The 18,666-nt window shown below is 42.1% G+C and overlaps 1 protein-coding gene across 1 annotated transcript; it reads left to right on the top strand.

The window, feature by feature from the left end:
- The first annotated feature begins 452 nt into the window (after positions 1-452).
- Positions 453-16,876, top strand: LOC309800701 (U3 small nucleolar RNA-associated protein 25 homolog). Its single transcript, XM_082615008.1, has 5 exons — positions 453-5,020; positions 6,214-6,396; positions 6,533-6,645; positions 7,360-7,605; positions 13,823-16,876. Exons 1-5 carry the CDS (start codon positions 4,997-4,999, stop codon positions 14,064-14,066), a joined length of 810 nt encoding a protein of 269 aa, XP_082471134.1. The 5' UTR covers positions 453-4,996; the 3' UTR covers positions 14,067-16,876.
- The last annotated feature ends 1,790 nt before the right edge of the window (positions 16,877-18,666 follow it).

Here is an 18,666-nt window from a genome sequence, read left to right as displayed (position 1 = left end):
AATGATGGCCATTCTGACCAGTGTGAGATGGTACCTCATTGTAGTTTTGATTTCTCATTGTGATTTTGATTTGCATTTTCCTGATGAGTGATGTTGAGCATCTCTACATTTGACTGTTGGCTATCAGTACGACTTCTTTGGAAAAATGTTTATTCAGGTCCTCTGCTTTTTTTTTTTTTTGCTGTACGCGGGCCTCTCACTGTTGTGGCCTCTCCCGTTGCGGAGCACAGGCTCCGGACGCGCAGGCTCAGCGGCCATGGCTCATGTGCCCAGCCACTCCACGGCATGTGGGATCCCCCCGGACCGGGGCACGACCCCGTGTCTCCTGCATCGGCAGGTGGATTCTCAACCACTGCGCCACCAGGGAAGCCCCCTCTGCTATTTTTTAATTGGATTGTTTGGGGGGTTTTTTTTGCGGTTTTTTTTTTTTTTTTTTTTTTTTTTGCAGTACGCGGGCCTCTCACTGTTTTGGCCTCTCCCATTGCGGAGCGCAGGCTCCGGACGCGCAGGCTCAGCGGCCATGGCTCACGGGCCTAGCCGCTCCGTGGCACGTGGGATCTTCCCGGACCAGGGCACGAACCCATATCCCCTGCATCGGCAGGCGGACTCTCAACCACTGTGCCACCAGGGAAGCCCCGTTTGGGGTTTTTTGATAATGAGTTACATGAGTTCTTTATATATCTTGGATCTTAACCCCTTACTAGATTTGCAAATATCCTCTCCCATTCAGTAGATTGCCTTTTTGTTTCATTGATGGTTTCCATCGCTGTGCACAAGCTTTTTAGTTTGATGTAGTCCCATTTGTTTATTTTTGGTTTCATTGCCCTTGCCTGTGGAGTCAGATCCAAAAAAATATTGCTAAGACTGTTGTCAGGGAAGTTACTGCCTATGTTTTCTTCTGGGAGTTCTGTGGTTTTCAGGTCTTATGTTGAAGTCTTTAATCCATTTTGAGTTGATTTTTGTAGATGGTGTAAGCTAGTGGTCCAGTTTCATTCTTTTGCATGTAGCTGTCTAGTTTTCCCATCACCATTTGTTGATGAGACTGTCTTTTCTGCATTGTATATTCTTGTCTCCTTTGTCATAGATTGTGACCATATAAATATGGATTTATTTCTGGGCTCTCTGTTCTGTTGATCTGTGTCTGTTTTTGTGCTATTACCGTACAATTTTGATTACTGTAGACTTGTAGTGTAGTTTAAAATCAGGGAGTGTTATACCTTCAGCTTTGTTCTTCTTTCTCATAATCAGTTTGGCTATTCAGGATCCTTTGCAACTCTGTACAAATTTTAGGATTACTCTAGTTTTATGAAAAATGTCATGGGTACTTTGATAAGGATTGCATTAAATCTGTCGATTTCTTTGGGTAGTATGGACTTTGTTTTTGAATTTTATTTATTTCTTTATACAGCAGGTTCTTATTAGTTATCCATTTAATACATATTAGTATATACATGTCAGTCCCAATCTCCCAATTCATCACACCCCCACCCCCACCCCCACTTTCCCCCCTTGGTGTCCAGTATGGACATTTTAACAGTACTAAGTCTTCCCATCTATGAGCATGGTGTATTTTTTCATGTTTCTGTCATCTTTAATTTCTTTCATCAATACCTTGTAGTTTTCCAAGTACAAGTTTTTTACCTTCTTGGTTAGATTTTTTTCTAGGTAGTTTATTCTTTTTGATGCTATTGTAAATGGATTGTTTTCTTAATTTCTCTTTCTAATAGTTCATTATTAATGTATATAAACACAACAGATTTTTGTTAATTTTGTATCCTGCAACATTACTAAATTTATTTATTAGTTCTGACAGTTTTTTGGTGGAGTCTTTAGGGTTTTCTCCATAAAGTATCATGTCATCTGCAAATAGTCAGTTTTACTTCCTCCTTTCCAATTTGGGTATCTTTTATTTCTTTTTCTTGCCTAGTTGCTGTGGCTAGGATTTCCAATACTATGTTGAATAAAAGTGGCAGAAGTGTGCATCCTTGTCTTGTTCCTGATTTTAGAGGAAATGCTTTCAGCTTTTCACCACTGAATATGATGTTAGCTGTTGGTTTATCGTATATGCCTTTGTTATGTTGAGATACGTTCCCTCTATACCCACTTTGTCAACCCATCCTTGCATCCCTGGAATAAATTCTACTTGATTATAGTGTATGGTCCTTTTAATGTATTGTTGGATTCAGTTTGCTAATAATTTGTCAAGGATTTTTGCATCTGTGTTTATCAGGCATAGTAGCCTGTACATTTCTTTTTTTGTGGTGTTTCAGTATCAGGGTTATGCTGGCCTCATAAAATGAGTTTGGAAGTGTTTCCGCCTCTTCAGTTTTTTGAAATATGTTTGAGAAGGATAGGTATTAAATCTTCTTTAAGTACTTCATAGAATTTACCATGAAGCTCTCTGGTCCTGGTCTTTTGTTTTTGGGGAGCTTTTTGATTACTGATTCAATCACATTACTAGTAATTGATCTATTCACATTTTTTCTTCATGATTCAGTTTTAGAAGATTGTGTGTTTCTAGGAATTTATGTATTTCTTCTAGGTTATCTGACTTGTTGGTGTATAATTGTTCGTAGTAGTCTCTTACGATACTTTGTATTTCTGTAGTGTCAGTTATAGCTTCTCTTTCATTTCTGATTTGGGCCCCTTCTCTTTTTTTCTTATTGAGTCTGACTAAAGGTTTGTTAATTTTGTTTATCTTTTCACAGAACCAGCTCTTAGTTTCATTGATCTTTTTTTTTTTGTCTCCATTTCATCTATTCAGTATTTCTCATCTGACTTCTATTATTTCCTTCCTTCTTTGTTGGAAGTTTTTTCCTTTCAGCATATTTGAACATATCATGCCATCTCCTTCTGGACCACAAAGTTTCTGATGAAAAATCAGCTGATATTCTTATGGGGATTCCCTTGTCTGTAATTAGTTGTTTTTCTCTTGCTGCTTAAGATTCCCTCTTTACCTTTGACTTTTAACATATTAATTATAATGTGTCTTGGTATGAATCTCCTTGGGCTCATTTTGTTTGGGACTCTTGGTTCTTGCTGGACCTGAATGTCTGTTTCCTTCACCAGGTTAGGGACATTTTTAGCCATTATTTCTTCAGATAAGTTTTCTGCCCCTTTCTTTCTCTGTCCTCCTTCTGGGACCCCTATAATGTGGGTGTTAGTGCCCCTTTCTCTCTCTTCTTCTGCGACCCCTTAACACCGATGATAGTACACTTGATGTTGTCCCACAGTTCCCTTAAACTGTCCTCATATTTTAAAAATATTTTTTCTCTTTGCTGTTCTGTTGGGGTGATTTCTGCTACCTTGTCTGCCAGGTCACTGATCTGTTCTTTTCTACCATCTAGTCTGCTGTTGATTCCCTCTAGTGTATTTTTCAGTTCAATTATTATAATCTTCAGCTGTGTGAGCTCTGTTTAGAACTTTCTTATATTCTGTCTCTTTCTTGAGTTTCTCACTGTGTTCGTTCATTCATCTCCCAAGTTTGGTGAGCATCTTTAGGACTATGACTTTGAATTCTTTATTGGATAAATCACTTGCATCTGTTTCATTAAATATTTTTTCTGGGGTTTTATCTTGTTCCTTCATTTGGAACATGTTCCTCTGCTTCCTCATTTTGCTTGACTCTCCGTCTTTGTTTCTGTGTATTATGCAAAACAGTTACTGCCCCGTCTTGAAGGAGTGGCCCTGTGTGGGAGATGAACTGTATTTTTAACTTTTTCCTAGTTCTTGGTCATCTTATAAACTCTCTCTGTTTGTTTCACTCCCATGGAGTCTAGAAATGCAGTCCCACCCCCATCTGCCTGAGCCTGGTGCTCAAGGAGTGTCCCCTGTGTGGGCTACATGTGATTGTTGCCTCAGGTCGTGTCCCGCGAGTGGCATGAGATGGGGTAGGCGTGGCTGCTCGTTGTCCATGTTTGTCAGTGCTGCACACAGGCAGTGCAGGGCCGTGGGGTAGGGGGTACTCACCCACCACCACTGTTAGCAACTTAAGAGTGAGAGTGCAAAAAAGTGGCACCCACCAGTGCCATCAAGGTAGAGGGAATTTGTAAAAATGGCATCTGCCAGCATTCTGTCCCCAGAGAGAGTCCCAGCCAACTTCTGCCCCTCTGGTAGATGCTTTAAGATTAGCAAGTGAATCTCCTTCACATATGATCTGGGCTCTTTAAAGACTGCTACTTGTTGCTTAGGAAAGAGATGTGGGCAGGAAATATAAATTTTTGTGATGATAATGTTAAAGCCATAATTAGTGAATATATTTATCCAAAGCTTTATGTAGAGTGAAAGAGAACTTGTGGGTGAATCCAGGGATTTGTTGAAGAGCTCTTTGAATATGGAAAAATAGATAAGGACCAGGTCAGTAATAGAAGTAAGTGTTAAAGTGACAGAAACCACCAGTAAGGAAAAGAACATTTCAAGGAGGGTGTGCTTATGCATTCGTGACAAGAAACACTAAAGTGCCATTGAATTGGTAACTGAGAGCTGTTGGTGACCTTGGCAAGAGTCATTTCAGTGGTGTCCTGAGACTCAGAGGCAGATTGCAGTACATTAAGAAGTGAGTGGGAGATTTTAAAGTAGAGATAATTTTTTGGAAGGTTTGCCAGTGAAGGAAAAGAAGAGGGTGGGAGCTAGAAGGGACCGTAGATGCAAAGGAGGGATGACGATGATGATTTTAATAATTAAAGCAGTTGGAGCACAATTACATGCAAAGGGGAAGATGTGGAAGGTACAAGGGGAGGCTGCAGTTGGAGAGGGTGGAAGCTAATGGCTTGGTGGTGACTCATGAACTGATGTGTGCTTGGCTGTTTTGTGTATAGGGGTGGCAATACTGCAGAGAAGCATCCGACTTTATGCCCCCTTCTATTCATCAGACATCCTCATTGCCTCCCCTCTGGGCTTGAGGACCATCATTGGTGGAGAAGGAGAGAAGAAGAGAGATTTTGACTTTCTGTCTTGTATTAAGCTTCTCATCATTGATCAAGCTGACATTTACCTGATGCAGAACTGGGAGCATGTCTTGGTAATGCTGGTCATTAACATTTAGAGACAAGAAGCTCAGTGGTTTGAGTCTGAAATGGTTATTAAAGTCCAGATTAAAACTCAGCTTGGAAATGGAAATATTCCACATTTTCCAATTTGAAAACGGGAAATGTTGTCCCCTCTTCTACCCACAAGTTGGTCAGTAAAGTATCCAGAAAGATAAAAATTCTTGTCAACATTTTCAAATCTCCAGAAAAGATTTCTTCCCCTTAAAAGTTGCTTCTAGTAATAGACCAGTTTAGTGTGGTTGGTTGGTTGGTTGGTTGGTTGGTTGGTTGGTTGGCTGATTGATTGAAATCCCTCCTCACCAGGAATGTTTTTATCTAAAATAGTTCCTCCTATTTATGCTCGTTCTCTTTTGTTTGGTCTTCAGTGGAGATGGGAAAACATTGCTCATGATTTCTTAATTTGTGATGTTTTACAGAGAAACGTAAGATGTTTTTGTCCCCCTACTGTAATTTGTACTATAATTTTTTTTCTCCCTCTCAACATACTCTGCAATGTTTTGGGGTTTAGGATTGTGCTTTGGAACAATCCTCATCACAGAACTATAGGTTTATTTTTATAAGGCATGTGAGAATTTACCTTTTCTACAACCCCAGGACTTGGAGTAAGTTTGGGACAGATAAAGGGGAGTACTTATTTATAAAGTAGGGAATAAACTTATAGTACTTGTGACCCTTCAATATACATTACAAGGTAAAAATATGATTAAAATAGAACAGGCATGTCGATGGTTGAGTCATCTTTATTTTGAGCAAAAGGCACATGTAGTCACTCCGGGAATTTTCTAACGTTTTGGGAGCCAAGTCATGGAAGGACAGCAGCTCTGTTTTCCGTGTCATTTCCCTTCTTGTCCAAGTCTGGAACTGAGTTGCTTATAGAGTGACCAGAGTGGCATTTCAGAATTTCCTTTAAAAGAAATATTCTGTATAGGTAGCATCTTGATCCTTTTTGAGAGATCCACAAGGTGGCCAGTTTGAGCTTTTCTTCTTGTTCGCTTGACTATGGGCAAGTCACTCACCCATCTGAGCCTGTTTTCTTGTTGTAATTTGGGAGATGATAGTATCTACTTCATGGGGTTAAATAAGATGATGGGCTTATAGAAAGGTTAGCAACGCCCAACAGGTAAGTGTTCAATAAGTATTAATGGAGTATTACTTCTGCTCAAAGCATTTGATGAACCACATGAACCTACTGCCCTTGGACTCACATGGGGTGGACTTTTCTCGAGTGCGCATGTGGAACCTCAATAATTGGTCCAAGTACTATCGTCAGACGCTGCTGTTTGGGGCCCTGCAGGATGCCCAGATCAACTCTGTGTTCAACAAGTACTGCGTCAATGTGCAAGGCCAGGTGGGTTCTCTCCTTCTTTCTCTGAATTTTCATGAAGTATTGTGTATTGTTTGGGTCATGAGGCAGAAGGAGAGGACAGCATTTGGTCAACAATGGGGATAGCTCACTTCCTAATGTTCTCACTGACTCCTGGCAGGTGGCTGTGAGGAACGTCCCGATGACAGGCTGCATCAGTCATGTCCTGGTGCAGCTCCCACATGTCTTCCAGAGGATGGAACCTGAAAACCTAGCTTCAGTGATTGATGCCAGGTACATTGGATCCCTGGGGGTCACAGAGAGGGATTTTACTTGGGCATTCAAATTTAGAATTGTATTCCACGTTGGCTTTCTTAGTTACCATTTACGAAATGAAATGAGATAATTGAATCCAATCATGCCATTGACAGAGGAGGACACTGAAGGCCAGAGAAATGGTGTGTTGTCCTAGTTCCAATAGTGTCAGGGTTAGTAAATCAAGGGTACTTTCCCCTAGACTGTGGCATTTTTAAATTACATTAATTTTTTAATGCCTCATGTCAACAACTTAATTCTAAGCCCTTCAGGGCAAGAACTGTTTTTCTAATTCTCTATGTAATTTCCCCGTCTTCTCATTGTGTTTAGTCAGGGGACCCATGGTAGCAGAATGGTGCTTAACACATGGTAGGTGTTCAGTAATTATTTGTTGACTGACTGATTGACAACTGAATGAATGAATGAATGATACAGTTACGTACTTCCTAGAATAATTCTCTGGGATATACCAGCATCACATCTATCCTTTATGATGAATAGTGTTGGCACTTACTTTTTGATGCGCTTAACAAGTTTTATCCCTATATAATCTCTTTGCAATGAGGTAGGCCAAATTGGCCTCTTAGGGGAGGTAGAAGGAGATTGTGACTTGCCCAGGGTCATGCAGTTGGCAGTGACACTATGGCTCACCTCTAGACCACTGACTCTCTGCCCTTTGCCTTTCCAAATCAGGTTTAACTTTTTCGTCAACAAGATTTTGCCTCAGTATCGTGATGCAGTCACGTCTCACACGCTTATCTATGTCCCCTCCTACTTTGACTTTGTGCGTCTCCGAAATTACTTCAAGGAGGAGGAACTGAACTTCACTCATATCTGCGAGTACACCCAGAAGTCTGGTGTCTCCAGGGCCAGACACTTCTTCCTTCAAGGAGAGAAGCAGTTCCTGCTCCTCACAGAGCACTTCCATTTCTACAAAAGGTAAAGTAGGGCCAGGTTTCAAGTGTCCTCTCTGGAGGGTCTGCTTCCAAGTGCATGGTGGGCTTTGCTGTGTTATAAGGTCCTCCCTTGCTTCACCTCCTGCAGACAAGCCAGAGTCTGGGGGGCTGGACAGACTTTTCTTGATTGGTTGGTTGGTTTTCTTTCAAAATGGGCATTGTTGGAAAAGGTGGTAGAAACGAATGAGTGACTACAGCATAACCTGTATACAGATCTGGAGTGGGTCCATACTTAGGGTACCTCCTGTAGCTGTGGGTATACCCCTCAAGAAGGATATTACAGAGTTGAGCAGCTCTCAACTGAATACAGGAAAGGGAGGAACCTGTCGTAGAAGCACAGATGAAACACCTGGGGACTGTGTGGTCTGTGGAGATGGAAGTTGAGTACAGGGTCAGTGTTCAGAAAGCTCTCATTTGTCCTGAGGCAGTGCACACACACTTCTGCACCAAGGAGAACCAGGACTAAGGGGCTCCTTGAAGTTTAGGAGAAGCAAAAGGTGAGGGGCTTAGAGGTGACTATTTAAGGGCTTCAGGGTTTGCTTCTTGCTGGCATCATTATTTGCTTTGTTCCAGTGAGTTGTTGTTTTCATTCATGTTGGAAATGGTATTTTGGGGGAGTTTGCACTCAGCAGGTCTAAAGAGCCCTTAGTTTTCCAAAAGCTTGATACATCAATGCAAGTCCTTTAAATGAAGTGGATGGATTGGAAAACTTCCCAGCGTGATTGTCTGTAGCAAGAGTGAGCTAAGCTGGGATGAGGACTGCTCTCAAGTAGCAGCTTTTCAAGGAGAGGGCATGATGTCAAAGGAGCCCTTTCTCTTAAGTAGGCAGGACAGTCTTCTGTCTTACACTGTTCATTTATTGACCAAACTGTTTTGTCCCCAAAGTCACTATAAAGACAAACCGAACACGTGCCATTAGCTTTGTACCCTGGACCAGGTTAGTGGGTGTTTAAGTTGAATGGAGATAATCTGCAACTGCCAATTATCTCAAGGTTCCCAGCTATAGATTTTTTTGCTTGAGAGGTCACCAAGGTGATGATGGGTATTTTGATCTGCAGTGTCTTTGTGATTTGATTTTTTCATTTGACCTTGGGAAAAGTACATGTATTTTACACTTTAGTATCCAGCTTTAAAATTCTGTATTTATATTCTCTATGGAAGTAGGCCGTGTTAGACATATTGCAGTTCATTTGTGAGCTAGCAAAAAACTTTCATCCTGAGGATTTGTTTTCTTTGGGGAGATGAAACCAGTAGAATCTTAGGATGGGATGGGCATTTGGTCATGATGGCCCTCCTGAGGGGAGGACAGTTCACAGTTCTTTCTCTGAGCATTATCAGTGGGTTAGCACAGGAAGGATTCTTAAGCAGGGGGCAATCAGAAACTCTGGAGGTAGGATTTCTGGAGGTGGGAAACGCTAGTGGGGTGTTTCTGAGTGCTCCCTGCCCCAGGGAGAACCCCAGTTATAGAAGTAACAGACCTCGTCTTTATAGACTGTATGCAGGAGCCAGCCTTGCAAGTCAGTTGTGGTTGCCTCATTTATCTTTAACAGTTGTCAGGTAACATAGACATCGGGAATGTCCTTAGTTTTGGGTCCTGTCACAGTGTTACGCCATATTTGTAGGGGTCACCGAAGACCCAAAGCACATACAGGAGAGGAGGAAGGCAGGGGAAGAGGTGCAGAAGACCATGGGAATTGTTACTAACTGCCCCTCTGAAGAGGTTCTGGTCACGTGCTCTTATTTCCAGGAGATGCCTAGTCTCTACTGTGCACGAATTGGTCCTAAGAGAGATTTTCTTGGGTTTTAAATATAATACCTATTGGAATTGGTTTTGTTGTTTTATTTTGCTTTAAAAATACTCTCATTATAAGAGTATTACACAATTATTGTAGAGAACCTAGAAAATCTAGGTTAAAAAAATGGGATCACCTATCATCTTACTGATATAAATACCCATTTTGGTGTATTTCTTTCCTGTCTCTTTGATGTAAAAAACATGTGCACGTGCACACACACACAGACACAGGCATTTTAAAAAGGACGCCAACATTGGGATCACAGTGTACACATTTGGATTTTTCTTTCTTTTATCTTGAATGTTTTATGTGCTTATTGAAAAAAAGCTTAAATAAGTTAGCATTTTGGTATATACTTGTATGTTATGGATGTATTTTTAAGTTAATATATATATAGTTCTACTATATCCTGCCCCCGCTCCAACTTTTTATTTGGGAAGATTTCATTTCAAAAGACATTGTAAGACTATCCCAGTGAACATCTCTAACTCCTTCCACTTAGGCTTCACCAGCTGTTAGCATTTTGCCACATTCTCATGCACCCACATTCTCTGTCTCTCCTTCTCTCTTTCCACTCACATCTCTTATTTTTTCTTCCTGAACCATTTGAGAGTAAATTATGGGAGGCTTCGTGACACTTAACTCCTAAATCTTTCAGCCTGTAGAGCTTAAAAACAACATTCTTTTATCTAACCACAACACCATTAACATACCACTTGACATTACTGCAGTAATACCATCTAATATTTAGTCTGTATGCAAATTTTCCTAGTTGTTCCCAAAATGACTATTACAGCTGCTTCTCACCACCCACCCCCCGCTCCAATCCAGGATTTAGTTAAGAATCCTACGTTGCATTTGCGTGACATGTTTCTTTAGTCTATTTTAGCAGTTCTCAAGCAGGAGCAGTTTTGCTCCCCAAGGGACATTTGGAAATATCTGGAGACATTTTTGGTTGGTACAGTTGGAGGGTTACTCTAGTGGTCTAGTGGTTCAAGCGGGTCAAGGCCTGGGTGCTGCTAGACGTCCTACAGTGCACAGGACAGCCCTTACACCAAAGAATTACCTGGCTTAAAATGGCAGTAGTGCCAGGGTTAAGAAACCCTGATCTAGAATAATTCTCTGCCTTTGTTTCTTGCTGTGATACTGATATGTTTTGAAGAGTCCAGTCCAGTTTCCTGTAGAATGTCCCACATCTGGATTTGGCTGTTTTCTTATTATTTAGATCAGTGTTCCCAAACTTTGCTACATATTAGAATCCCCTTGGGGAGCTTTTAAAAATCTGAATGCCCTGGTCATACCCCAGTATCAATTAAATCATGGTGTTTGGGGATGGGGACCAATTACAGGTATTTTTAAAAAACAAATAGGTGATTCAGTGAGCATTAGAGTTCGGGGACCAAAGATTTAAACATAATTTTAGTAAGAATTCTACATAGAGGATATTGTGTACTTCCCCCTGCATCTCCTCAAGAGGCCCAGGGTGTCAGTTTGTCCCATTTTTGGTGATACTAAATGTAATCACTTGGTCAAGGTAGGTCTGCTAAATCTTTACATCGTAAAAATACCTTTTCTGTGTAATTATAAGTAATCTTTAAGGTGTGTATAGCATCCTTTTTAATGGTTGCATAGTGTTACATTGTATGGGTATATAATTAACCCAGTTTCCTTTTAATGGGCATATTGATTTGTTGTTTTCTGTTATTATATACAATAATGCCAAGAGCATCCATATGCGTAGTTGATGGCATAGTTGCCTAGGCATTTCCTCAGGATAAATTTGGAAAGGGAAACTTATTTGTTCAAAAGCTGTACCCAGTTTAAAATTTGCTGTGTGTTGCCACTCCCATCTTCTCCCCTCCCCGGTGAAATACACACTCACAATAATTTATACTCCATTAGCCTATTTCTGTAAATTCTGTAAATATTTCTGTAAATTCTCCTTTTTTCCAGTGACTTGATAGTCAAAATGATACCTCATGGTTTTAATGTCTTTTTCTTGCTTTTCTGTGTTTTTTGTAATTGTCAGTTGAACGTAGTGCCTGAGTAAGTAGCTGGCCTGGACGCCTCTTCTGTCAGGCCACTAGCGTGGCAGTTGTGAATCTAGTTAGGATTTGGTTGTTACCGTCGTTGCCTTCTATTTACCACAAACTGCCAGTTCCTCCAGCAGACAGTGGCCCACTGTGGGGCCCAGTGCTGGAGGGCCTTGTCTCAGTGTCCTGCTCCCCTCTCAGCTTTCACCATGCCCTGCACCCCTGTGCCGAGGGAGAGCCTCTCCCACGCTCCGGCCCCTCCCCCAGCAGCAGGCTGCTCCTGCTCGCTCCTCCCCTAAGGCTTGAAGTGGGGCAGTTGTTCTCCTCCTGGTCCAGCTCAGATGCAGGCAGGTTCTGTCCATCCTGGGCTTTGGAGCTGGCGCTTTCTCAGGGCTCCTGCACCACCCTCCATGGTGGCCAGCCTCTGCCTTGTTCTACGAGGGGTCTTGGTGGGGAAGAGTTCCCTGCATCTCTGCAGTGGTGGCAAACATCTGCTTACATCAGTGCAGGATCTTGGGCTGAACAGGCTTCATGCCCTTTCCCCAGTCTTCATGCCCTTTCCCCTTTCCCCAGACTGCTCTTTTGACTGGATGTAAGTCCTGTGGTGGGGAGGGATGGGGTGAGGGGTTAATGCTCCTCCCTTAGGGCACACAGTTTTGCTGCTTCTGACTCCACCCTGGCAGTTGACCTTTGCCCCCTCACTGGCTTCAGGCTTTAGCTTCATATACAACATGGCTCTGGGAAGAGAGTGAGTTTTCATGTCTGCACCACCATCGGGGTCTCTCAGGTCTTCTGCCTTGCGTCCAGCCTTTCCAGGGCTCCCAGTGGAGACCTTTGGAAAAGCCATCATGACTGTGAAGTAAAGGAGTGTCCGGGAATCCCAGGGATTCTGAACTGTCATGCAAGCCCATAATTGCCCTTTAAGAACTTGTTAAAAGTGTAGCTTTTTTCTTCCTACCCACTTTCTTAGCAGCTGCCCTCTTCCCCACTGTGCTCTGCCAAAGGTGAAGTGGTTCATATGTCCTGTCTTTCTTCAGACCATCTTGTCACTCTTTGGAATTCAGTCAGTGATGGGCTGAAGCTGGCTCATACCAGCTCTTAAGGTATGGTTGCACATCTCTTCCCAGTTCCAAGTTCAGCAACATGACACTGGTAGCTTGAAATGGAGTATTTACACCACAGAAATTGGCAAATGCTTCAAATCAGCACCTATCCTCCCCCACTGAGAATCAGTTGTTAAACACACACCAGGGCACCGTTGAATCCGTTCACTTGGTTGCCCTGTGACATCAGCTGTCTAGGCTCAGGAAAAGGAACACTGTTGTAGATTATCTTTTTCTTGTTAGCACGGGAGCAGTATTCTCTTGAGTTTTCTACATACTAAGCAGAAATGGAACTCTGTGTTTGTTTTGATAACTACTGAGGCAGAACTGTGTTTTTTCAACATCATTAGCCATTAAAATTCCTTTATGGAAAGAGGATGTGGAAAGCTGATCCAAGTAATGGGCTGCAGTTATATTTTGGGAGAGGAGGGTCTCCAGAGAGATCAGGATGAGCCAAGGGATAAAAAGACAAGGAAAACTTACCGTCCATGAATAAAATAAAATTCCCGAGGGAGTCTGACATCAGCCCTGTATGAGAGTCTTAACAGGAAAAATCAGAAACTTGTCAACGTATAAAATCTTTGGTCATGGAGCCCAAGAGGGAATGATTGATCTCAACCCGAACCGTAAGGCGCGTCCCTAGGGTCTGCACCCCCCCCACACCATGCAGCCCTGTGCAGCAGGGAAAGAAGCGAGGAAGCTGTTGAAATTAATTGCCTTCCCATAATGCCTAATGGGTCCTCGGGCAGGATTTTGTAAATGGGTGAACTTGGGACATCTGCCATGGAGTTAACATGTCTACAGAATGACAAGAAAAGACTAATGGGAGTGCATTTACAGTTTATGCTGTTTATTTTATGTACTGGGTCTGGTCTGACCTCATCTCCATTACAGAACACTGTTTTGCCTGATTATAATTAGGATAATGTTAAATTGGAAATGCCTGCTTTTCAAATTTTCTGCGACAGATTTCTAATCCTTGTCTACTATTCTTCCCCACCCTACCTCAGTCTGCTCAGATTAGGCTCAAGAAGTGCAAATTCATTTTATCATTATCTTAAGCCAAACATTAGGAATTCAAATACACTGTCACAAAAAATGAGCCCCTCCAGCTCAAATTTGAGTAACTTTTGGTCTGTGTGTTATTTGTGCCATGGTCTTTCTCCTTGCATGAAACAGCGAGAGTGACTATGTCCCTGTAAAACTCTTCGGTGGCTTTTCCATAAAATTTCTCATGTAGACATAGCCTCTCTTTCTCCTTCTAACAGATACACAATAAAAGGCATCAGGAACCTAATTTTCTATGAACTGCCAACATATCCCCACTTCTACAGTGAAGTCTGTAACATGCTGCAAGCCGCCACCAGAGGAGAGGAAGCTGCCTGGACCTGCACTGTCCCCTACTCCAAGTACGATGCCCAGAGGCTGTCTGCTGTGGTCGGGGTGGAGCGGGCTGCACAGATGCTGCAGTCCAAGAAGAACGTCCACCTTTTCATTACTGGAGAGAGATGAGAATTGGTTGGACAGGAAATGGTGTTTGGTGTGATATGTCATGCTTGATTCTGTGTCTCTTGGACCTGATTCTGATCACTTACACAAAGAAGGGCTGCAACAAGGAAGGAGCACCAGGCAGGTTCTTAGCAGATACTTCTTTCTTTTCAGACCATATATACCTGAAAAGTTCCGTGTAAACCAGATTTTGGTAAAACCCATCTTTCAGAGGTCAGGGGAGAGCTCATGGAACTCTGAGAAGTTGATAGAAGGAATCTTCTACTTGTGAATTTTTTTGTACGCCATAAATTCTTTTGTTGTGATTTCACCTCTAATTTATTACACTTGGTAAACTCTTTCAGATTTGCCTGTTTCTATTGGACACCTTCTTAAAGTGAGGCATGCATTTCTTTGCTTGTGAGAACTGGTTATGAGAAATTGGAATACTTCTTGCTGTTGAATATCATCTTAGTTTTGGATCGCAAAGGTTTTGCAAAACTGTTATTTTTCCCCAGCCAAACTTTTTTAAACCTTAAATATTCTATTTTAATTCAACCTAGAAGAGCACATTCGTTCACTGATCTTTTTTTAACTCCTAAATGTTTTAATGAAAATATATACTTAAAAATCACATTATATAAAATAACATGAATTTCTACCTTATTTCAAGAAATAATTTTATGAAATTCTTGATGTCACAAATTCATCGTCAACATCACTGTCTTCATTGCTATAGTCATTTTTTAAGTCATATAACATAAAAAGGAAAAGAAGTTACACTTTTAAAAACATTTTTAGGGAGTTCCCTGGCGGTCCAGTGGTTTGGGCTCAGCGCTTTCACTGCCGAGGCCCAGTTTCAGTTCCTGGTCAGGGAACAAAGATCCTGCAAGCTGCACAGCGTGGCCCAAAAAAAAAAAAAAAAAAAAAAAAAATGAACTATTCCTCAGACAGAAAAATTACCAATTCAGAACCTGAATCATCTGAAAATAAATTGCCAAGTTGCTGGGCCTGTCACTCCTAAAAATCACTCCTGAATTTAGTATGTATTTCATGTAAACAAGGACATTTTTCTATGTAACCTCAAAACCACCGTCAAATCAGGAAATTGCCACTAATCCTTGGGCCCCATTCAGATTTTGCCAAATGTCCCAATAATAACCTTTATAGCAAAAGGATGCAGTTCAGAGTTACATACTGCTTTGAGTTGTCATATCTCTGTAGTGGCCTTTATTCTGAATGGTACCTCAGCTGTTTCTTGGCTTTCTTGACCTTTTTTTTAATTTTTAAATTAAAAAAAAAATTTAAACATCTTTATTGGAGTATAATTGCTTTACAATGGTGTGTTTCTGCTTTATAACAAAGTGAATCAGCTATACATATACCCCCGTATCTCCTCCCTCTTGCGTCTCCCTCCCACCTTCCCTATCCCACCTGTCTAGGTGGTCACAAGGCACCGAGCTCATCTCCCTGTGCTATGCGGCTGCTTCCCACTAGCTATCTATTTTACACTTGGTAGTGTATTATAAATCCATGGCACTCTCTCACTTCGTCCCAGCTTATCCTTCCCCCTCCCCATGTCCTCAAGTCCATTCTCTACGCCTCCGTCTACCTAGCCTGCCCCTAGGTTCTTCAGAACCTTTTTTTTTCTGATTCCATATATATGCATTAGCATACGGTATTTGTTTTTCTCTGACTTACTTCACTCATGTATGACAGTCTCTATGTCCATCCACCTCACTACAAATAATTCAATTTCATTTCTTTTCATGGCTGAGTAATGGACGTTGACACTTTAGAAGATTACAGGCCAGTTACTTTGGATGGTGTTTCCTGTCAGATTAGGTTAGGTTAGGTTTAGTTTATGCATCTTTGGCAGGAGCAGCATAGAAGCAATGCTGCGTCTTCCTCGCTGCATCTCTTCAAGCGGTGCATGATTTCCACCCGTCCCATCATTATGACACTAACTGACCACTTGTTTAAGGTGGTGCTTGCCAGACTTTTCCACTATAGAATCACTCATTCCCCCTTTATTAATTTATATTAATATTACAAGTATGGATTCTTCAGTTTTTATTCAGTGGGTTGTAATTGGTTATTATCGTTATTCCTTTAGATGCTTAAATGGTCTCAGATGTGGCCAGCAGGAACACCTTCAAGCTGGCTCCTGTGTCGTCTTGACACATCCCCCTTTAACTTGGGCATTTCTTTATTTTCTGACACTATAAGACATTCCAAGTTTGTCTTGTACTTTCCCTATTCCAGCCCTGCTTGCTTTAGTGGAAAATTACCTTAAAGCGAAGATTTGAGTGCTAAGTGTACCCAGTACTGTTGTGGAGCCACTGGTCCCAGGCCATCTCAGTGGTCAGAGTTTGGGAATATCTGCATGTGTGTATATGTATACACATACCTATGTGCCCATGACATCTAAATTTATTTCTGTATCCATATATTGAAAACCATGAATTTACACCTTACCTCCAATTTCAGACTAACAACACAGGGTTCCTTTTGTTTTCTCCCTTTCCAAACTTGTAACTCCCTTGTCAGATAGACATGTGGCTCCCATTAGGCTCAGTGGAACAACCCATATTGGTACAGATTTTCTTCCTCTTGGACATGCTTAAAATTGCTCATCAAAAAAAAAAAAAAAAAAAAAAAAAAAGGGCCTCCCTGGTGGCGCAGTGGTTGAGAGTCCGCCTGCCGATGCAGGGGATACGGGTTCGTGCCCCGGTCTGGGAGGATCCCATATGCCGCGGAGCGGCTGGGCCCGTGAGCCATGGCCGCTGGGCCTGCGCATCCGGAGCCTGTGCTCCGCAACGGGGGAGGCCACAACAGTGAGAGGCCCGCATACCGCAAAAAAAAAAAAAAAAAAAAAAGTGAAATCACTTTTGGGGTACTTTTCCTGCTAGATAGTTAAATAGGCATTTTTATTTGTCTCTCAACATGGAGAGTAGAACTATTCATTCCTTATATAGATGGGTTCCTAAAGTTTTGCAAATTTATAGGCTTAAGCCAGCCAAACTCATGGTACAAAGAACATTTTCTTAAATATATATTTTTAAAATGGAGTATAGTTGATGTACAATGTTGCATTAGTTTCAGGTGTACAGCAAAGCAAATCAGTTATACATGTATCCACTCTACAAAGAACTGTCTTATCCATAGAGTGCCCTGTGGTTATTGGCATATTTGTGCTGTGTTTACCATAGAGCCTGTGTATTATGAGAAAAGAAACGAGTTATTTGCCTAGTTCAGAGATATGAGGAAGAAGGGACTCTGATTACCCCCATCTTCTATTTCCATATTCTTTTCCCTGTGAATTGTAGCTAATTCATGGCTTTCATTATCACTATTCACAAGACTCTCAAATCTCCATCTTCTCTGGACCTCCACTCACATGTGAGCCTGGATTTCAAGTCTATGTATAGCCCCAGAAATACATGTTTTTTTTAAGCATCCCTACTGATTTTAATGCTAGCTTGTAGCCAGCTAACTGCTTCTCGCCTACAGAGAACACTGAGGGTTTCAAGTGCGAACCAAGCAGTATTGCTTCTGTTCCTGGATCAGCACCTGGGAAAGAAGGTAAGCCTCAGCAGTGGCGCTGGCTCCTGAGTTGATTGCAAAGAGTTGACTTTTTGGAGTGGTTTCATCAAAAGCATGCCTTAACGTCAGGTCTCTCACACAAAATAAGGGAGAGAAGAGGGTCTACTGGACCACGGATAACAACACCTGAGCTGGAATTATACACAATCTTGATATTTCTTAGCAAGGCTCATCTTCAGCAAGCAAGTACCTATATAGTGCTGGTAGAAAACAGACAAAGGAATGGTCCCAATCCTGGGAAGAGGTAGAATTTTAAGGGAGGAAGAGGAACTTAACCAGAAAGTAAGAGTTTTAAACTTTTTTTTTCTTCCCATAGTAATAACAACTTAGCACTTTTCTCTTTGAGGGGAAAAAAGCTTTGAGTCATGAATGCTTTCTGCAGCTGGCTGCACCATATGCAGTATTCAAAAGACAAGAACTAGCTAATCATAGAGAACCAGCGGCAGCTTAACAGCCCTCTGCTGGCTTCCAAAGGGCTTATAATTGAGTGCAGATGGTCCCGGCAGGATGGGTATGAATCCCTGCTGACTCCTCACATCCCAGAGGGCCAAGGGGGGCTCATGAAGCCTCCCAGCCCTGATTGTGCCCTCGTGGGAGCCACTGAGGAAGGAGGGGAGGCAGGTGGTGTGAGAGCCTGCTGGCTGCCTCCTGCCCAGCCTTCCCTTGGCTGTGTGGACAGATCTTCAGGCTGCAGAGTGTAGCTTTGATGAGTCTAGGGTCTCAAGATTATAGAAGTCCTGGGGTAAGGGAGCAGGGTTGGGGGTTCTTTATACTCATTGGAAGAGCCTCATCGTGTAACCTGCAGGTGGCTGCAGGGCGCCAGAGCCTCACGGAGGAGGGGTGTGGTGGGCACTGCACAGACTGCTGCTTTCAGGGAGCATCCTCCTGGGGGTGGGGCCCTCACAGCCGGCCCGGCCTCTCCTTCCCATCTCTTTCCCAGCTTCTCTCTTTAAAGGAGTCATGGTAGTCATCCTTGCACCATTCACAAAAAGCTTTTCTGGCTTTTCTAGCTAAACAA

This window comes from Mesoplodon mirus, assembly GCF_964341445.2.
Source record: "Mesoplodon mirus genome assembly, chromosome: 3".
Lineage (NCBI taxonomy): Eukaryota > Metazoa > Chordata > Mammalia > Artiodactyla > Ziphiidae > Mesoplodon > Mesoplodon mirus.
The sequence above is the reverse complement of the archived record's forward strand: the minus strand, read 5'-3'. Positions and strand labels throughout refer to the sequence as shown.

Bases quoted from the DNA above. Each gene is read 5' to 3' on its own strand.
- LOC309800701 (XM_082615008.1), top strand. From the start codon at position 4,997: ATGCAGAACTGGGAGCATGTCTTG. The intron at 5,021-6,213 runs GTAATGCTGGTC...TTCTGCTCAAAG, and splicing joins AGAACTGGGAGCATGTCTTG to CATTTGATGAACCACATGAA. The intron at 6,646-7,359 runs GTACATTGGATC...TTTCCAAATCAG, and splicing joins GCTTCAGTGATTGATGCCAG to GTTTAACTTTTTCGTCAACA.